This window comes from Zonotrichia albicollis, chromosome 6, assembly GCF_047830755.1.
Source record: "Zonotrichia albicollis isolate bZonAlb1 chromosome 6, bZonAlb1.hap1, whole genome shotgun sequence".
NCBI lineage: Eukaryota > Metazoa > Chordata > Aves > Passeriformes > Passerellidae > Zonotrichia > Zonotrichia albicollis.
This window is the reverse complement of record NC_133824.1, coordinates 59893893-59914814: the sequence shown is the minus strand read 5'-3', so window position 1 is coordinate 59914814 and position 20922 is coordinate 59893893. Positions and strand designations below refer to the sequence as shown.

General features: G+C 51.7%; 1 protein-coding gene across 1 annotated transcript; it reads right to left on the bottom strand.

Moving 5' to 3' along the window:
- Nucleotides 1-416: 416 nt before the first annotated feature.
- On the bottom strand, nucleotides 417-7546 carry OTX2 (orthodenticle homeobox 2). The gene is made up of 5 exons (XM_074544005.1): nucleotides 7408-7546; nucleotides 7121-7210; nucleotides 3554-3772; nucleotides 3009-3160; nucleotides 417-1785 (listed from the first exon to the last, which is right to left on the bottom strand). The coding sequence occupies exons 3-5, from the start codon at nucleotides 3648-3650 to the stop codon at nucleotides 1165-1167; spliced, it is 870 nt and encodes a 289-aa protein (XP_074400106.1). The 5' UTR covers nucleotides 3651-3772; nucleotides 7121-7210; nucleotides 7408-7546; the 3' UTR covers nucleotides 417-1164.
- Between the last annotated feature and the right edge of the window lie 13376 nt (nucleotides 7547-20922).

The following is a 20922-nucleotide window of genomic DNA, read 5'->3' as shown; positions in this document are numbered from 1 at the left end:
TCAGAGCAACTGCCCAAAGTCCTGTCGGATTTGCCGGTTACTGCCGGCGTGGCCAGCAGTAAGTGAGCTCCAGAGGAGTTAAATGTCCTCAGGTGGGGTATTTTCGGTCTTTCCTCTTTCATTCAGAGACAGTTTGTTGTAAAAGTTTCAGTGCAGTTCACCTCGGGTGAAAGGCGATAGTGTTTTTTGCGTTTTTTCTTTTTATTTTCTTTTTTATTATTTTTTAAATATATATTTTTAATTACTTTTTTTTTTAAAGATGATAATAGGTAACTCAGTTGCTCTGAATTTCACTTATAATTATAACCTATTTAAATCACAGCAGAACTCCCGCTGGTGCAGAGTTCATAGTTGCATACAATACAGGAGATCACAGTTTTGAAGTCTAGCACAGATTAAAAACCACAGATGTACCATTTATATAAGACACACACTGATTGTCTCTTAAAAACTACATATTGACTCCTTATGAACATTATCTTTTTTTTTTTTCTTAATCTTTAAATAAAGTAGTGCAGCTAGGACAATCAGTCACACAACCCACACAGCCCTGAACCAAGTTCTCCGGGTGCCAACTTCAGCAAGTTGGGCATGAAACAGTTGGATGAGCTCGAGAGAAAGAAAGAGGGAGGGACAAAAAGAGAGAGAAAAAGAGAGATGTTGTCCATTCTGAATATTTTAACCGAGGGTTGGCTAACACATTGGAAACCTCTGGGTGAAGGATCATCTTTCCACGCACACACAAAAAAGAAATAAAAACCTAGACTCTTTTTTTTTTTTTTTTCTTTAAAACTGGCCCGCAGGTGGGAAGATCTCCCACCTCTTCCAAACAAAGAAACCCAACAATTGGCTAAAACTAGAAAGAACACAGATGGGTCTGTCTGGTTTCTGCTCACTAGATGATCTGTCCGTTTAAGGCCTTCCTCCTCCGTTTTTCCTCTTTATTATTCCTTTTCCAGAGCGTCTGAGCAGGAGATGAGTCTGAACGGGATCACACCAACACTGTCCCCCTCTTGTTGCCATCAGTTTTTTTTTTTTTTGTTCATTTGTTTGTCCGTGGAGTTATTTTTCTCTTTAATTTAACCAAGACCTGACTAAAACTGGAGCGCTCAGCCCAGCCTGTTCGTTCTCGCCGCGGTTTCTCCGGGGTACCACAAAGGTTCTTCACAAAACCTGGAACTTCCATGACGACGTCTGGTCCTTATAATCCAAGCAGTCAGCATTGAAGTTTAACTTCCAGGAGGCCGTTTGGTCTTTATAATCCAAGCAATCGGTGGTGGAGTTAAAGCCCAAACTGGAGGCTCCATAGCCCTGGGTGGAGAGGGAGGCTGGAGACTGGTTGAGGTGGCTGGTGACCGCGTTGGCACCCATGGGACTCAGGGTGGCCCCCGGCCCGGGCAGCTGGTGGTGCATAGGGGTCAAGTAAGATCCACAGTCCATCCCTCCGAAATAGGAGGTCGATCCAGCGTATCCTTGGCTGTAGCCCGAAGCCTGGGTGTAGGTCATGGGATAGGATCTCTGCATGCAGGAGGAAGAGGTGGACAGCGGGTCAGAGAGCGGGGAGATGGACGCCGGGCTCCAGATGGACACGGGGGCGCTGCTGCTGGAAATGGTGGGGACGGAGGTGCTGGAAGGGGGAGTGAACTGCCCGCTGGTCCCGCTCTCCGAGCTCACTTCCCGGGCTGGAGAATTCTTCTTCTTAGCCGGCCGCACCTTGTTCTGGCCCCCGTTCTGCTGCTGCTGCTGCTGCTGCCGGCACTTGGCCCGGCGGTTCTTAAACCACACCTTGAGGCACAGACACGAGGGAGGGAGAGAGAAAAAGCCGGGGTTAGGGATGGGCAAACCCGAGGTGGGGAAGGGATGGAGGCACGGAGACCCAAAACTGTCCCCCCCCCAAGAGCAGAGGGCTGCAGGCTGCTGCACAGAAAAGCTCCGGGGCTCCCCCTCCCTGAGATCATTAGCAGTAATAACAAGTGGAAATCACAAATCAAACTCCGTAATAAGGTCACTTTTTGGGAGAGAAGGGGAAGCTCTTTGCTGTTTGCCAGCCGGGGACCCCCAGGAATCACTGTGTAAGGCCTATTGAAGTCGAGCCCTTAATTAGAAACAATAGAACATGAGAAAAGGAGGGAACAATTAGGGAAGCAGAGGTACGGGATGGGGAGAGGGGTAAAGATGTCTCATTAACCCTCCAAACAGGCTCTCTGCTCTCACCCCCTCGGTCAGAATTGGCCTCTCAGCAGGGCCCAAAGGGGCTGGCTGCTCTGGGGATGTTTTTTGGGGAGGAATATGGGGTTTGGGACAGGGGTATCCCGATCCCAGCCACCACGCTCCATGGGAACACGGCACCACACAGCCTCGGGAAGCCTCGTCAGAAGGCAAGGGGGAGTGGGAGGGATGGCTTTGGAGATGCCCTGCCCCTGCTGCTGGGGTGTTCTAGGTCCCAGAAGAGGCAGGAACATCCTGCCCTGCCAGCAGCACCTCCAAAATGCTGCCTGGATGGGATCCCTGCAGAGCAGGCACAGCCCAGCCCCAGGAGAGGAGTTCTCTCCACCAAGGCAGCGCCTCTCTTATCCTCAGAGGGGCAGGAACCCCCCAGTCTGTACTGGTGTGAGCTGGGATCCCAGTCTGGCCCAGCTCCAGGGATGTGCTGATCCCTGGGGAAGCGGGGGGGATCCTTTGTGGCTTCTGCAGGGCCCCCAGATGTCCGCAGGACAGGCTGGGATTTGGGGGTGCTGGGGATGGGTGTGAGCTGGGATCCAGGATCTGCGCATCACCCCTCAGTGCAGAGGGAGAAAGGGGGGCACACTCCAGCCCTGGGGGTGCAAAATGTCACCACATCCCCTCAGTGAACCCCCACCCCTCTCTGTGCCTCCTTCACCCCACCAGGGCTGGATTTGGCTCCAGGACTGGATCCATTCCCATAACCCATCCCCTGTCTGGCACAGGCCAGTCCCGGGTCCATTGGGTGTGGAGGGGCAGGGCAGGCAGGGCTCTCCGCGTCCTACCTGCACTCTGGACTCGGGCAGGTTGATTTTCAGGGCCACCTCCTCCCGCATGAAGATGTCGGGGTAGCGGGTCTTGGCGAAAAGAGCCTCGAGCACATCCAGCTGCGCCCGGGTGAAGGTGGTGCGCTCCCGCCGCTGCTTCCGCGGCGTGGCTGCGAACGGAGCCAGAGGCCCTGGCCGTCAGTCAGCGGCGCCTTAGACCCCGATGTGCCCTCCAGCCCCTTCCCCAGGGGGGCACCCACATTCCCTGCCCTCTCCCCGGGGTCTCTCAGCCGCCACAGCTCGGCAATCCCAATTCCGCATCTCCCCTGCATTCTTGGGAGCATCCTGGCCGCATCCCCAGCCCGGGGCTCTGCCCTGTTTGCAGCCCCTTTCACCCATAAAAGTTGGGGGTGAGGAAAAGGGAGACAGAAGAACCCCACGCCCTCACCCACCCAAGCCAGCGTGATCCCTGCGCATGTTGTGCCTCCCAAAATCCCAGCGGAGCAAAAAAAAAAAAAAAATAAAAAAAGGGGGAGGGAAGAGGGAAGAAAAACGTGGCTTACCGGGATAACCGACGGACGGGTGCAACAAATCCATGCCCGAGGTTGTGAGACTCAGGCCATTGACTGCGTAAGGTGGTTGCTTAAGATAAGACATCATGCTAAAGTTGTGGCGGGGAGGAGAGTTGGCCGAAATGCGGGCGAGGGGGAGCCGGCCGAGCGCCCTGCCTGCCCCGGGCGCTGCCTGCGGGAGCCGTCGGGCGCGGGGGGGCCGCCAGGTGCCTGCGCAGGAGGAAGAGGAGGGAGCAATGCGGGGATGAAGGGGGAGTCAGGCCAGATCGCTGCCCCCCCCCCCCCCGCTTTTATCCCCTCTGCCTCTCCCCCCTCCCGTCAATCCTCCCGCTCGGGCCCCACCGGATTCGGGAGTTGGGAGAGACTGACTAGATAAACGCATCTCTCCCCAAAAAGGGCGAGGAGGGGAGGGAAGGGGGGGCACATCCCAGCCAGTAATTACTGCCCGAACAAAACCCCCCCATGCCTTCAACTGCCCGCATTGTACAGCGGCCGGGGGCATTTGCATAGGATTCCCGGCCGGGCACCGGCTAATTGTCTCAAGCAAAACTTGATTGGGGCCATTGGCAGACACAAAGAACCCCTCGGCTAAATAAATAATGCAGATAACAAAGCCCAAGGGTGAGAAACAAAGAAACAATTCAAGAAACCTATCTCTCCACTAGTCTCTTGCAAGGACTTTAATTATCCCAGGTTTGGGCAACATTCAAACCTTCCCCCCTTCTCCCCCTTTTCCCCCTTCCCCCCGACGTTGCTGCATTTCAGAGCTCAAATGCCCGCTCGGGAAGAGCCAAACTTTTCTGCTCTCCCGCCATCATCAGTCCACGTCTGCAGTAATTTCCACCGGCCATTTGCACCTAATTAGTACTCCGGGTAATTAGATTTGGAGGCAAGTAACAGATTTATTAGGCTTTCAAGAAACTCTTGATGACGGAGCTGGAGCTAAACAAACACCTCGGCGCTGAGCAGCCCCGGGACAGCCCCGGCTCCCCCGGACCCGGCTCGGGCTGCCCCGACGGGACCGCGCTCTGTGCACCGGGGAACGAGGGGGGACCCAAACACCGCCAAAAACAAAAGATAAAAAATTTTAAAAGTACGGCAATGAGTCAAACCGGGACTCCTAAAAAGGTTTAGGCTGGTTTTTCCTGCCTAAAATATTTTTTTGAAAAGGTTTTTTGAGCAAACGCTCGCCCTTCCCTCCATTCCCAACGGCCGTCGGGAAAACGAACTCCAGAGGAACTTTCTTCCCGAAACACCCCAAAACTCCGAGTTCCAGCCCAGCCTGCTCGGGCGGGCCGAGCGCTGCCGGGGGGCTCCCGGGAAAAGGGAAGGGGAAGCGGCGCGGAGCTTCCCCTTCTCCCCTCGGGGCAAAGGGAATTCACCGCGCACAGCCGCGCTGGGCGGCGGAGGGAGCGCAGGGTCGGCTCCCCAGTTTCGCATCGCCCCCCGGGGGAGGCCGACCGGGGACGGTCCTACCGAGGAGGGAGAGCCGCAAAACGCGCGGGAGAGCCAAGCGGGGCTTGCTGCCCCGCTTCAAAACGAGCGCAGAAAAAATTAAAAAGAAAAGAAAAGAAAAATAGGATTAAAAAATAAAAAAAACACAACAAAAAAAAAACCGCAAACACCTCCTCCTCCAAAACAAAACCCACCCCAAAGCTCCGTTGGGTTAAATTCGGCGGCATCCCAGCGAGGCGCCAGCGCGGCGCGGCCGCCCGCGGAGCCCCTCGGCCGCGGCCGCGCATCCCGGGGCCGCCCGCCCGCGGCCCGCGGAGCAACGGCTGGGCTCGGCAATCTGTCACCTTTCCCCCTCCTCCGCCGCCCCCCCGCTCCGCTCCGCGCACGCAGCCCGGCTACCAGTTGCTCTGCCCTCGCTCAATAATAATTACCCCGTCCGAGAATTAATTATAATAAATGTTTTCTTGATAAACTAACGAGATAATCCGCGCGGCACACGCTCCCTAATTACGAGGCACCGGCCGCGGCTCCGCGGCTCGCCCCGGTGATTAATGCGGGGCAGCGATCCGCGCCCGGGCGCGCAGCCTGCGCCCCTGCCCCGGCCGTGCCGTGCCGTGCCGTGCCGCGGGGGGCAGGGGGAAAGGTGCCAAGGTAGAAAAGGGAATTTGTTTCCTTTTGTTTTGCAAACGACAGCCGCCTTCCCTGCCCTCGCCGCCGCGCTCAGACGAATTTCTGACATTTAAAAAAATTCTAATTTATTTAATTTTTTTAATTTTTTTTTTCTCGCTGGAGGGGCTGTTTCGGGTGATATTTCCCAACATGCGAATTTCGCCCCTGTGCAAAGGAGGTGGGGATGGATCCATCGCCGGCTCTGCCGGGCGGTCCCCAGCGCTTCACCTCCGAACCTCCGCGCTGCTCCGCGGCCGCGGCTCCTCTCCGGGACCGGGAGCGGCATAACCGGGCTCGGCGGGGTCACCTCCGCCTGGCCCGTCCCTGCCGACCACCAGCACCCGGCCTTTTTTAAAAAAAAAGCATTTTTAAAGTGCTTTTCCTCCCCACTTCTTTCTATTTTTTTTTTTTTTAAGTAGAGTTGCACCTTTTCAAAATAAATAAATAATAAGCCTCAACTTCTCTCAGCAGCCGAAATCGAAATAAAGCTCAGCAGCCGAGGAGGGTTTTAGTTCTAAAGAAACTTGTGCCGGTGCACAAGGACTTTTCCCGAGTTTCTCTTTGTCAGCGCGGGGCGAATTCCGAGGAGAGGCCGGGGCGCGTTACTCGCGGTCGGTGCCTTTAGGAAGCGCTTTCCCAAGGCATAAAAAAATTAAAATAAAATAAAATGAGGGAGGTGGATCCCAGCTCCAGCCCCTCTCCGACCTGCACACCATCCCTGCCATCCTTTTCGCCCGCACCAAACCGTGAAGCTCCGGCCCTGAACGCCTTGAAGATTTCCCTCCCTGCGCTCTCCAGCCCGGCTCTCCCGGGCCGCGAGTGCTCAGAAACACCTTTGCAAAATTACTTTGCTGAGTCTCCGCTTCGCGAGGAAGAAGAGGCAGAGGATGAAAGGGTTCTCAGGTAGGAGTCGGAAGAAGGGAGAAGAAATTCCTCCCCGTTTGTTTTTTGGGGTTTTGGTTGTTTTTCTTTTTTCCCCTAATTTTAAAAGTCCAGCTGGAGGTCAGGAAATAACTCCAGGCCAAAGGAACAGGCCGGAGAAAAATGATGTAGCCGAGGAGAAGGCGGAGGAGCCCCGCGCCTGCCCGCGGAGAGAGGAGCGGGGGATGAGGTTCGGGGGGCGATGGGGGGCTCGGGGGGCGATGGGGAGCGCCCCCCGCTTCTCGGTCCTGCCCTTGTCCCTCTCATCCCGCAGCTCCCGCTCCCTGCCCAGCTCCGAGCCCGCTGTGCCCGAGCCGGGGCCGCCTCCGCCCGGCCCGGCCCGGCCTCTCCCGGGCAGCCCCTTCCACAGAGACCCCACCGCACACACAGGCGATTTTAAAATAATCATAATTTATAGAAAAAAAAATTTATAATTTTAATTTCCTTCTGCCTGCATTCCTGGCCGCCCGGCGATGCCCCCGAGGAAGGATGGAGCCAGCGGGTCGGACTTACCTGCGAGCCTCGCCGGAGCCGCGGGCAGGGCTGGGGGGCGAAGGGGGAAACCTGCTCCGGATCCTCGCCAAATTCCGAGCTGGGGCTGAGCTGGGAGAGAAAGCACAAAGCGGGAGGTTAGAGAGCTCGCCGCATGCACATGCCCACGACATCGGGGGGAAAGGGGGGGGCGGAGGGGGGGTGGAGAAAAAAAAATGTTTGAAAAAGGAGAATAAATGGGGAAAAAGGGGAGGGGACGGTGCGGGAGAGGGATGCGGGGATGCTCGGGGTCTGGGCTCGGTACATACAGAGCTGGCCGGTGCTGGAGCTGGTCAAAGTGATTTTATTTTTAATAATAGTGGCAGGGTGCGTTGGAGCTGAAGGTCTCTACCTCTCTCGGGGAGCTTTGCTGAGAAAGCGCCTCTCTGGCAACTTTTTGACGCAAACTCTCCAACCAATGGCAGGGAGAGAGTGATTGACACATCTAAGCCAGGGGGAAAATAATAAAAACACACACAGGGGGAGGAAAAAACAGGCCGCTGCTGTACCGGGGGGACAATCCAGAGAGAAATAACAGCCACCGAAATGACACCAGAATATACATTAAAAGAACCTGCTCGGTTTAAAAATATACATTATGGAGTGGAGCGGATGAAGTCATTGTGGAAATTAATGTGATGGACAGCAGAGATGGAATTAGCGAATTGCCCGGGGAGGGAGAGGAAGGGGGGTCAGCAAAAGGCTGGGGGGCGGCTGCAATAATAACAACAACACCAACAACAAAAGATATTAATGTATAGAAGTAAATATTTGCGAAGGGGGGACACGGAGCCTGGCAGGAGCCCTGGGCTGAGCGGCAGGAGATGGGAGAGAGGAAACCCGCGGGATCCAAGGGGAGAATCCCCCCAAGAACAGAGAATCCCCCCCAGCCGCACCCCAGTTCCACCTGCCAGGGCCGAGTCACCCCTGGAAAAGGGGAAATGCAGTCACCTGGAGGATGACTTAAATGCATTTTAAATTTTATTTGTAAAGATACACAGGGATGAGGGTGTGGAATGGGACTTAGCGGCGTCGCGTTGAATTTGCAGATGGGGACGTGCACATGTTTTTAATCGAAATAATTGGGGAGCCGTGACGGGCCCAGGGGGTTCCCGGTGCCGGGCACACCGGAGCATCGGGAACATTGTTGGGATGTTCCCGTCGCATCTCCCGTCCTCGCCCAACTTCTGCGGGGTCCCAGCGCCCCGAAAATGAAGCTCTGGCAAGAAGGCAGGAGGATGGAGGCGGCGGAGGTCGGAGGGAGGGAGCGCTCACAGACTTTCCTCACTTTGTGACAATGGGGGGAAAAAGCTGCAGCGCCTCGATCATTTTAACGGGGTGACCTATGTTAATGAAGTTATAGCAATTAATTCGCCTCTTTGTGGCTCTCCCCGAGCCTGGCTGCATGCGATCCAACGTGCTTGTCCTTGGACTTTGGCGCCCGGGTTTGCAGGAGCAGGTTTGGGATGCTCGGGGCTGGGCTGGGCGGATGATGGGTGGTGTGGCTTGGTTTTGGGTTGGTTTTTTTTTTTTTTTTTTTTTTTTTTTTAATCCTTTCCTCCCAGAAAGGAGGAGGAAGGAGGCGGCAGAAGGCAAGGAGGGAGGGGAGAGGAGGGGAAATAAAACAAATAAACAAACAAACAAACAAACAAATAAAATAGCCCCTCGCCCAGAACCGACGCAGCCCTGCCCGCCGGAGCCGCTCCCACTTTGGCCGCTGGGTTGTATTTGTTTGGGGTTTTTTGGTTGATTTTTGTTTGGTTTTTTCTTTTTTTTTTTTTTTTTTTTTTTTGCAAGGTGACTTCATGGAAAGTTGGTACCCCCGGCAGGTACCCCCTGTCCCCACGGGACTCCCAACCCCTGCCCTCCTTGGAGTTGTGTTTTGATTTATTTATTTTTCTCTCCCAGACCCACGAGATTCTTTAGTGGGGACTTTTATTATTTTGTGGGTTTGTTTGTCCAGTTGAATTTGTTTTGTTTTTTTTTTTTGTTTTTAATTGCTGTGGGTAAAGGAGGGGCAGCTGCAGCCGCCGTCCCTTTGCAGCATCCCCCCCTTCTCTCTCTCTCAAGCCTTGCCCAGAGATCCGAGCCGGGCAAATCCTCCCCTCAGCTCCCCGCATGTCCACGCCACCCCTCAGCAGAGCTACCAGGAATGAATATCCCGATTGAACCCTTCCTTCCCCCCCTCCGCCCCCTCCGCCTTTGCCATCGCCTCCCGCCCCCACATATTATTTAATAACCTTAATCCACCTCGGAAGAATGAGAGAGATAATTCGTTCCCTGTGTATCCTGACCGGGAGGGTATTTTCGAAATCGATTAAAAATAAAGAGGGGAAAAATTAAAAAATAAAAAAAATTAATAAAAGGAAGGGGGGGAAAAAAGAAAAAAAAAAATTCAAAAAGGGGTGTGCGGGTGCTGGAGGCAGCCGGGCTGTGGCAGAGCAGGGCTGAGCAAGGCAAGGAAATAAAATTCAGTGCCTGGAGACAGAATGAGGGAGAGCAGGAGGGGAAGCAGAGCCCAGCGCAGCCCTGCCCGGCCCTGGGCAGAGCTGTGCCCCGGCTGCCTCCGGAGCATCCGCAGCATCATCCCAGCCGCTCCTCTGCCCCCTCCAGCCCCGCGGGCCGCAACAATTCCAATATTCCAATAAAACAAGTGGCAGAGATGGACAGCGTTACTTAAATAAACAAGGGTCTCTTTAAAATTCTCATCCACTTCAGATGTCTAAAGTAAGATTGTGATGATTTTGTCACGGTTTGGTAAATTTACCCCTTTAAGAGGCTTTCATAAATCCCAGAACACACCTTCAGCCAGATTTGAATATAGATTTAGGTTTTAAAACCCAGAAGCTGGGAACACCGCTTTATCAAAGAGAATTTCCCTTTAGCTTAGCAATGTGTCGGAATGGCTCTTGCAAAGATTGGATCTGCGAGGGGGAAAAAGGGGGAACCTTCTTTCCTGGAGCAATCCTGCACACACTCTGCAGCTGCCTCTGCCTTCAACCTTCTGCAGCTCGGGGAAAAGTTACCAAAAAAAAATTTGATAATCATTGTTGCAGCTGTAGGATCTCGATTTAAAAAAAAAAAAATACAATTTTTTACTAATTTTTTTTTAAACTTTCCCGTCTCTTCTGGTCCGTTTGGAGAGCGTTGCAGAGCAGGTACAGCCCCAGAGATCCAGACTAGCCGGGGCTGGAGGGGAGTGAGTGGAGATGTGTGATTTTCTGCCCTCTGAGAACTTTACGCTCAGAGAACCCAAATCCGCTTCTGGGATGAAAAGAGAAACTGTAACTTCTGCTTCTCAGTAAGTTCTCCAACTTTCCGATGCCAGTCGGGTTGCAAAGCCATTTTCCCTCTCTCTCTCTCTCTCTCTCTCTCTCTCTCTGCATCGCTGTCTCTCTCCTCTCCTTTTCTCCTTCACCCTCTTCACTTTTTTCTCCTCCTGATTTAATTTCCGACTCTCCCCACTGTCGCGACCGTTCCGCCCGGGCTTTTATCGCCGTGTGTGTCGCTCCCAGGGCTGAGCCGCTGCCCGCGGTTGTGGTGACCGAGGGTGGGGGGAGGAAAATAAGAAATTATTTATTCAGGTCGGGTGAAAGTTAAGGAATAAAGCGGGAAAAAAGAAAAAAAAAAAAAAGGAAAAAAAAAAAAAAAAGGAAAGCCCACCCCAAAATGAACCGGTTTATAATTTGTCATCTTTGTATCTCTGATGGGCTCCGGAAAGCGATGTACGCTGCAGCTTTTAAGCTTTTCCCTCATCGGATTTGTGTCTAGTTAAAATATTCCAGACTTTTCTTGAAGTTTATCTGCAATTCAAGTGCCGGTTGGAGTTTGTTTTAGTTTAGGGGTGGGTTTTTTTCTGGGTTGTTTGCTTGTGGTTTTGTGGTTTTGGTTGGGGGTTTTTTCGTAAGTTCTAAGCTGCCCCTCACCCCAAAATCTCCATTTCTGGGGGTGCAAAGGCGGAAACATTGGAATAGCTGTGTCAACTTCGAGAACGGGTCAGATTCGTTTTAAAATTTTGGAATTATTAAAGAAATATATATATTTCTCTCCTTTTCCAAGCGTTTGGGAGGGGATGGTGGAGCCATGGTGGGATGGTGGAGGGAAGGGAAATAATTGAAAAAAAAACCCAAAATATGAAGGCAGCATCTTTGCCTAGATGAAACCAAGTTTGATAATTGGGATGGGGGCCGGGTGAGGGAAAGGAGGGGGTGATGGGGGGATCTCGGGGCCATCTGAAATTTGCCCAGCTCCTCCTGGGAGCCAGGCAAGCCCTGGAAGCGTCACCCCGAGAGAGAGCAGCGAGAGTGAGGTCAGGGCTTGCACCTGAGGGAGCGGGGCGGGGGCGAAATACCTCCCTTTAAAAATGAAAAAAAAAAAAAACAAAAAACCAAAAAAAACCCAAATAAATGAACGAGGCAGAAACGCTGGGCGTTCAATAAATGCGGCAGCGTTTGGGGGCGGCTGTGCGGGGAGGGGGCGTCCCCCGGGGGCCTGGGCAGGGTGTGGGGGCACGGAAGGCGCTCATGCTGCCCCCGTTTACATAATTTTTTCTCTCCAGGCCACGAAGTTACCTTGATGAGCAGCTCGCTGCAGCAATCAGATTATAGCTCCCGAGGCAGATATTAAAATAACAGTTACAGTGCCGCGTCCCGCGTGTTGGCAAACTTGGGAGAAATGAAGGGGTCGGGGCAGCGGGGGGAGGGAGGGAAAGGGCCAGAAAAAGGGGTTTTGTGAGAAAAGAAGAAAAGAAAACCGCAGAGAAGCTTTAAACTAGTCTTTCGTTTGTAACCTTTTACAACCTTTATTTCCCGTATATGAAAAGCTCCTTTTATTGAGACCCAGAAAGAACTTTTTATTTTTTTTTTTTGCCCTCCTCCCCCCACCAACCTTTGGATTTTTAATTAGAGCCCCTCAATTGCAGCCATATATATAGGAATCGATATAAAGTAATCCGTGGAGATGGGCTAAGGTTTTAATCGAAAATCTTCTTTGCCATTCTTTGCAGATCTTCTTTAGCCGCTGGCTGGTGGAGAAACAAATGTTCATTACAAAAATACCCCCCGAACCCCCCAGAGCAGCTTCCCCCCGACCAAACAAAGCCACAGAGCAGAAAGCTCGCAAAAGATCCCGAACCAACTGTTGTTACCATGAGAATAAGAAATTACTCCTGTGCTTAACTTCATCCTCCCTTGCAGGCAGGTATTTTTTCGTATTGAAAAAGTTTAACACCGACTCCCAATACTACAGTGAAATTTTTTTTCTCTTTTTTAAAAGGTGGCTGGGTGATGGTATTTTCCGTGCGGGAAGGGTCTGGCTTGTGCCGCGGGTGTCTGTCTGTCTGTCTGTCTGTCTGTCCGGCAACAAAGATCCCACACGTGTAACACCGCGCTGAAATCCACATCCCGTCCTCTTGCAGCTTCTCAGACTCACAAATATCGCACTTTCTTGAATTCTTTTTTCCCCCCCGCTTTCCCTTTTAGTGTTTGGCTTCTTTCCCCTTTCTTTTATTATTTTTTCTTTTTTTTGTGCAAGTGCTTTATATTATATAAAATTTAACTCTTTGCTCCCCCGCCATGAAATATTTCTTTTCCTGTGTAAAAAGAAAGGAAGAGAGAGAGAGAAAAAAAAAATCCCAACTTCCCCCAAAGCTCCCCCAAGCTTCCTTCTTTCTAAAGAACTGGGGCTGTTTCTCTCCAGGGGAAGGAGAAGGGGGTTGGAAGCTAAATATTAAACAATGCAGGCAGCTTCGGGTTTATTTTGGTAAATTAATTGTGAGGCTATTCTGGCTCCTATGAGTTTCTGCATGATTAAACCGTGCTATTTGCTCCCCAAAGCTGCACATTAGCAGAAAGTGCAAGTCTATTTTAAAGCATCATCCTCAGGTTTAATGCAAGCAAACTGGGCTGAGCGAAAAGTTTACCCGAGTAATTGCAACTAAGAGTCCGCTGTAGTTGTTTTAATCATTATTTTCTATCTGATAAGTGCTTTTTAAAGAACAGACCCCGCATTTTTTTTTAATCTGAAGGAAGCGAATCTGGTCGTATTTGTACCCCAACCTCGCGTCTTATCTGTATGAAATTTCAATTTATTTAAAAGCCTGGTATTTAATACACGACACGGGCCACATTTAGTTTAGACAAACCCCCTCTTGTACTTTCTCCGTAATCACGCCTAATGAAAAACGTGGGATTTTCCCATTATTAAAAAAAAAAAAAAAAAAAAGTGAAAATATAATGCATCTTCATTAGGAAAATTGACTGCTGTGCTCAAGACAGTTCTTAATTGAAAAGGCAACCTATTTTAATGGTGTGGTTGAGGAGAAGATTACATACTTTATCCAAACACAAAGACAATTAATAATGAGGAGCAGGCTGCTGCCATTAACTCTAATGTAGTTACATCAATGTCAGTGCGAGCGCTCGTACCTGAGAGGTGCTGGGGACGCCTCTCGGCCCTGCCCGGCCCGGCTCGGCCCCTCCGCCGCCGCACAGCCCCGGCCCGGCCGCCTTTGCCGTACTTTTATTATTAATTTTTTACTTGGAGCGGCGGCTCGACCCCGAGGAGCTGTGCGAGCGCGGCTCGCCCTCGCCGCTCGGCTTTAAAGGGACTTTTCAGAGCTGCCTAATTCAGGATATTTAAGCGCAGGACAATGCGGGGTGCTGGGAGCGCTTAAGCCGCAGTTTGCAAACGAATCCGAGCCCCGGAGCCCGGGGAAAAGTCCCGTCCCCCCCGCGAGTCCCCGGCGCTGCCGAGCGCCAGCGCTCGCCCCAGCGACGCCTCCACTTCGGGCTTTTATTTGCGCTTTTAAATTTTTTTTTTTAAAAATAAAAATTCGACTTTCAGTCGCTCGACGCGCCGATCAGGTGTGTTTAAACCGAAGGTTGGCTGCGGGTGTTTTGCCTGGTATTTTTGGGGATTTTTTTCTCCTTTCCCTTTCCCAGGAGGAGCGGCTGGGTGGGAGCCCCGCGGTCCTTGCGCGGCCGCGGAGCGGACGAGGAGGAGGAGGATGATGATGATGATGAGGAGGAGGAGGGATGCGCGGAGAGCAGCGCGCCCCTCGCCCGAGTTAAACAAAGTCCTCTCCAAAGCCCCTTCCTCGGCAGCGAAGTCGGTTTGATAATTAAAAATAAACCCATGAAACCAGAGCAGCGCAGTTTCTCCCCCCCAATTAAATAAATAAATATCCCATAACCGATCCCTCCCTCCCAAAATCGCTTCCCCCTCCCCCAGCGCCATCCCCCCCGTAACTTTCCCGCAGATCTTTGTCCCGCACCGGGCAGAGCGGTGCCGGAGCTCGGGGGGTCCCGGCTGCGTTTATTGGGGGTGAGGAGCGGATTCCCGGCCTGCATCCCGCACCTCCGGGCGGGGCTGCGTTTGGAGGGGGGGTTCCTCCTTTCCCGTGGGTTAAATTGGATTTTTGGGGTGTCTGGGAGGGTGCGGGGACGATGCGGCCGGGGGGGGTCCGGGGGAGGGCTCGGCCTAATCCCGGCCGGCAGGTTTGAATCTCGGCCGGGGAAGGAGGAGGAGGAGGAGGAGGAAGGGGAAGGAGAAGGTGCAGGGCGGGCGGCGGGACCGGGGGGTGCCCGGCGGTCCCTGCCGGACCCCGGCCCCGCCGCAGCCGCAGCTGCCGCCCCTGGCAGGGACAAGGGAGGGAGGGAGGGGAGGGAAGGGGGTGCGGCCCCGCACCGGGCACGGCGGGGGAACCGGAGGGCGGGACAGGGCTCGGCATCTCCCACAGACAGACAGACAGAGAGAGAGACAGGGCAGTGCTTGGCATGGCTCACAGACAGACAGACAGACGGACAGGGCAGTGCCCGGCATCTCCCACAGACAGACAGACGGACAGGGCAGTGCCCAGCACCCCCTCACAGACAGACAGACGGACAGGGCTGTGCTTGGCATCTCCCACAGACAGGGCCGTGCCCAGCATGGCTTACAGACAGACAGACAGATGGACAGAGAGACGGACAGGGCAATGCCCGGCATCTCCCACAGACAGACGGACAGGACTGAGCCCAGCATGGCTCATAGACAGACAGACAGACAGACAGGGCTGCGCCTGGCAACTCCCACAGACAGACAGACAGACGGACAGGGCTGTGCCCAGCATGGCTCACAGACAGACAGACAGACAGACAGGGCGGCGCCTGGCAACTCCCACAGACAGGCAGACAGACGGACAGATAGACAGACGGACAGGGCTGGGCCCAGCATGGCTCACAGACAGACAGACAGGGCAGTGCCCAGCACCCCCTCACAGATAGACAGACAGACAGACGGAGAGGGCGGTGCCTGGCATCTCCCACAGACAGACGGACAGGGCTTTGCCCAGCATGGGTCACAGACAGACAGAGTAGTGCCCAGCATCCCCTTACAGACAGACAGACAGACACACAGGGCTGTGCCCAGCATCTTCTTAAAGACGGACAAATGGATGCATCCTAGCATCCCTGCAGACAGACGGACAGACAGGCAGACGGACGGACAGGGCAGTGCCCAGCATCCCCGCACAGCCAGCCATGGCAGTGCGTGGCTGCCCTCCCAGACAGACAGACAGACAGACAGACAGACATGGAGGTTGGATGGACACAGCAATGCCCATCCACGTCTGCCAGCCGGACAGACAGACAGACGGACAGACAGCTGTGGCCCAGCAGCCCGCACAGAACGGAGCTGCCCCGGCTGGGGCCGCCCTGGTGAGCGGAGCCGGGGGCAGCCCAGGTGGGGCCGGGCTAATCCCCAGGCAGACAGACAGACAGACAGACAGGCAGGCAGACAGACAGACAGACGGGCGAGGGGATGCCCCGCTAAATCCCAGGCGGAGCAGGTGGAGCATGGCTAATCCCAATCCCTGGCAGTGCCAGCCAGGGCAACACCTGGACGGACAAACAGCCGCAGCACGGCCGGCCCGGCTCCCGCCGGCTGGGCAGGAGCCCTGGGCTCCGTGACCGTCCCGGTGCGGGATTTTCCACCCGTGCAAACCCATGGACGGGATTTCCCCGCAGGGAGAGGCAGAGCAGCGGGGCCGGGCTGGCTGCGGCCTTTGGGGGCTCTCCCGACACCCGCAATCGAGGATAAAAAGAAAGTTCCCGCTGCTTCCCTTCCAGCCAAATGAGCCCGGCCGGCTCGCTTTGCTCTCTGCCCACCCTCTGCACCTGATTTCTCGCAGGAAATCTTTCATCTCCCTGCCCTGGCTGCTCTGCCGGGGCTTTAATGGGACGGGAGGATGCGGAGAATCCCTCGGGATGGGGCTGTGGCCGCCTTCTCCCTGTCACCATCACCCCCCGAGCCCTTCCCGCAGCTCCCGAGCCCCCTTGGCTGCTGATTGCAAAGGGAATTTTGATGGGAGGAGAGGAATTTCCGCGGCTTGGCGCTGTCACCTGGTTTCTCCAAAGGTTGTCCCTGCAAAGGGGACGTTGGGAACACACGGGTTTGTGGCTGGGTCTGGAAAGGAGGAATGAGAGCCAGGTGCAGCAGGGTTTTGTGTGGAATTGTGTCTGTTTGTTTGCCTGCTATTGGTGTGGGTAAACCTGATAGCAACAGGTTGTTGAGAAGCAAAAAATCCCTCTTTTCGTGTGCACTCACTGGGTGAGGTCCCTTGGTGTCAGGTTTTTGGGGAGAAGAAAGGTTTTCTGAGTGGAATTTGGCCATTTCTCACCATGTCCTGTCCCCACACACTGCTGTGGCGCAGAGCTCAGGAAACACTGGGGTGAGGTCCTTTTATGGCAGGTTTCTTGGTAAAATAAATGCTTTCTGGGTGAAATTTGGCCATTTTTCACTATGTCCCTTCCCACACACTGCTGTGGCACAGGGCTCAGGAAACACTGGGGTGAGGTCCCTCAATGGCAGGTTTCTTGGGAGAAGAAATGCAGGAATTCTGGTGGTGATATGTTTCTTTGGAGAAGAAATTCTTTCTGGGTGGAATCACTGGGGTGAGGTCCCTCAGAGGCAAGTTTTTTTGGGAGAAGAAATGCTTTTTGGATGAAATTCCGGTGGTGGCAGGTTTCTTGGGAAGATAAATGTTTTCTTGTGTGAAATTTGGCCATTTCTCAGCCATGTCCTCTCCCCACACACTGCTGTGGCACAGAGCTCAGGAAACACTGGGGTGAGGTGCCTCAGTGGCAGGTTTCTTGGGAGAAGAAATACTTTCTGTATGAAATTTGGCCATTTCTCAGCTATGTCCCATCCCCACACACTGCTGTGGCACAGGGCTCAGGAAACACTGGGGCGAGGTCCTTTGGTGGCATGTTTCTTGGGAAAATAAATGCTTTCTGGGTGAAATTTGGAAATTTTGGAAAAATTGGAAATTTTTCACTATGTCCTGTCCCCACACACTGAGGTGGCACAGGGCTCAGGAAACACTGGGATGAGGTCCTTTTATGGCATGTTTCTTGGGAGAAGAAATGTTTTCTGGGTGGAATTCTGGCCATTTCTCACCCTGTCCTGTCCCCACACACTGCTGTGGCACAGGATGAGGTGATAACAGATAAAGCATGGTGATGGTTGATTTGCAGCTTGCTGAGGCAGGGATGGGTAAGGAGGGGAGGCTGCAGGTGCTCACTGCAGGGTGAGGTCCAATGGGCCAAATTTTGGCCCATTTTCTGCTCTCTGGGCTCAGTGGCTTGTGCAAAAGCAAATTTCTGGGAGAAGGGAAAGGGCTGAATCTGCTTCTTCAGCCCTGCCTGGGGCTGAGAGGAGGAGGAAGATGGAGCAGGGATGGGGCTGGCATGAGCAGGAGGATGGAGTTGGAGATGTTCACATTGCACACCAGGAACAATTCCTTCATGGAAAGGGCTTTTGAGCAGTGGAAGGGGCTGCCCAGAGAGGCGGTGGAGCCCCCATCCCTGCAGGTGCCCAAGGAAAAACTGGATGTGGCACTCAGTGCCCTGGGCTGGGGACAAGGTGGTGACAGCCACAGGTTGGACTGGATGATCTTGGGCATCTTTTCCAACCTCAGCAAGTCTGTGGTGATTTTCACTTCATCACTTCATGCTCTTATCTCCAGTGAAATGGAGGAAATGCAGCTTCAGCCCCTTTTTGGTTCTTGTAGGACTTTTCAACCCTGGCAAATTTTTCTTGCATTGTACTTTGCTTTTGGACTACCTGTTGGATTTTGGACCTCTGCTCCAGATTTCCTACCTGTGCAAGAAGCTGGGAGTAACTTCTGTAACTCCATAATCAGGACATTTGCTGTGATTTACTCCACAGAGTCCATAAATCCACTTCTGGTATCTGATGAGAAATTTGGAATAAGCTGCAGCATGTCTTTATGTAGCACAGACAGTCACAGGCTAGGTCAGCAGCTGAAGTATTTTATTGAAATGCAACTTTCCAACATTTTTTGACATGAGCGTTATCAAGAAATGCAAATTATAGCATAATAGTATAACAATATAATTGCTCAATTCCCCTTAACTCACTGCAGTTCTTTTCTGAAGGAACACTACAAAAGGAAGGAGGTTGATTCCTTTCACATAACTAAGGACTTTTAAACCTTTTTAAAGTGCATTTTTAATAAAATATTTTATTTTCATGCTATCCTCCTGCACTGGAGATAGTTTCAGCCTCTGTGCTTGGATTAATTGTTACAGGAGTTATTATATAAAGCCTATTAGATTAAAAAAGAACTAATATAAACACCACTGGCTGTATTTTACCCTGCCCTTGCCATTCATAAAAGCTTCCCAGTGGCTGTTGGATGAATTATTATCGATGGAACACAGGACTTTTAACACTCCAGATTTTCTGTGTGCGCTAAGATCACAAATCCAAGTCCATTTATTAAAGTAAATACAAGTCCAAGGTGTTTCTCAAGCAGAAAAGTTAATTTCAAAGCCCAAGTGGGCCTTTATTTTGAGGAAAAAAATCCCATGAATATGGGGTTTTTTTGTGACACCAAGCCTTGGAAGTTTGTATATTTTTTACTTCAAATGTGACCATTTTGTCAAATCTGTGAATTACTCAAAATCTGGAAGGAAAAATCAGTCTGGAATGGAAGTGGCAAAATGGTTTTGAGAAATGCAGTTGGACACCTTAGGAAAATGTGGACAAGGACATTATGGATTGGGGAAAAAAATATTGACCAATAATCAGGCATTTATGGTAGAGCCAGTAAGAGAAGGTCAAGCTGAATGAAACTCTAGTTATTAATCTATATACTGTGAAACACTTCAATTATCATTAATTGTTAATTTAATCTGGCATTGGAACTTCCTGCCAGTACTAATGGATGAATTCTCACCACACCTGACGACACAGGGATGTTTTCTCTCCAGTTTTCAGGAAAGGAACTTCCCATTAAGTGAAGGTCAAGCAAAGAGCTTGTGGGAGGACTGATCTGGTTCCTCCATCCCTTTCTCGGCCTTCAAAATCCAATGAAGTAACACCCACAGCATCTTCCAGAGGAGGAATTTCGAGTGACACTTCTGCAGTCTTGGACAAAACATAATTTAGTGGTTTAGAGCCAAATGGGCAGCTCCACATGATGTCCCAGAGTGCTAAATTTCACTCAGGTTTAACCAAAGGATGTGTAAAATCTCATGTGGCTGCACATCTGAGGCAGATCAGGAGTGCAAAGGTGTTGGAGCCCTGGATGCTGAGAATTTCAGACTTTCAGTCCCTCAAGAGAACACTGCATTTGACCTGAGGCTGTGGAGAAGGCTTCAAAAATTAATTATTAGCACTGAGATTACAGGTGTGTAGTTTAAATAGAAGTGTGTAATGCCACAAGGTGGAAAACTTAGAGTTTAAGGTTTTGGAATTTAGCTATAAATATAAAATAAGATGGGAGTTTTAAGGAAGTTTCCATCCTTAAAGCAATGGAAGCTTTAAGAGGAATATATATAAGGCAAGAAGGAAGTTTTACTATAGCAATATATATAAGGCAAGATGGCAGAATGACTAATTATTTCCTTCACCACCTTCTTCACAGGTTTGGGCAGTGTTATGAAATTAGACACAAAAGTCCACATTGCAGAACGAATAATTTAGTTATTAGGTTAAAAGTAAAAATAAGTCAAGTGTCATTTCTTAATTGGATAGTTTGGCCTTAAAAGACATTGTAGAGAAAAATAGCTCACTCAAATGTATTTATTCCAAAAGCCAGCCTCACAAACATTGCCAGGAGCTGCTTTTGAAAGCATTTTGGGGTTTTTGGGGCTGTCCTATGCAGGGCCAGGAGTTGAACTGAATGATCCTTGTGGGTCCTTTCCATCTCAGGATATTCCATGAGTCTGTGGTGAGCCCAGGCTTTGAGGGAGCTCTGCCCCACATCCAGACCATGCAGCTTCATTTGGCCTAATTTGGCCCTAATTAAGACTTCCCTACGAACCAAACTGCAGATTCACACCCTGGAAACTTTTCACTTTGCAAAAAGTGGAGGAACATTGAGGGACCTGCCCAGGTTTGTTCCTTAGGATAACTGGGCATCCTCCTGCCTTAGGATCCAGCACACAGGATCTCTTGGGTTATAGCAATTATATGAACTTAGGATATCTTGGGTTATATGAATTAAGAGCCTTGTGTGTTTTCTCCTTTCACTGAAATGTTTTCATTTTCATTTTGTGCACTAAAATCATCAAAATCCCTGTGGGAAAGTGGAAAGGGGCCTGGCTGCTGGTTTCTCAGGGAAAATGGCAGCAGTGGCTGTGGAAGTGCCCCTGGCTGTGCCTTCCTCTCAGAGATAGTTTTTGCCCCTGTGTGTGGCTTGGGAGAGGAAAGGTGAGACCACATTCCAAATTTGTTAATACCAGCACAAATATTGCGACATGGATCACACAATTCCA

What these genes read in the sequence shown, in the direction of transcription:
- OTX2 (XM_074544005.1), bottom strand. Translation starts at nt 3,650, where the DNA reads ATGATGTCTTATCTTAAGCAACCACCTTACGCAGTCAATGGCCTGAGT. An exon ending in CCCGTCCGTCGGTTATCCCG is followed by an intron (nt 3,161 to 3,553) that starts GTAAGCCACGTT and finishes CTCCGTTCGCAG; the next exon opens with CCACGCCGCGGAAGCAGCGG. An exon ending in TGCCCGAGTCCAGAGTGCAG is followed by an intron (nt 1,786 to 3,008) that starts GTAGGACGCGGA and finishes CTGTGCCTCAAG; the next exon opens with GTGTGGTTTAAGAACCGCCG.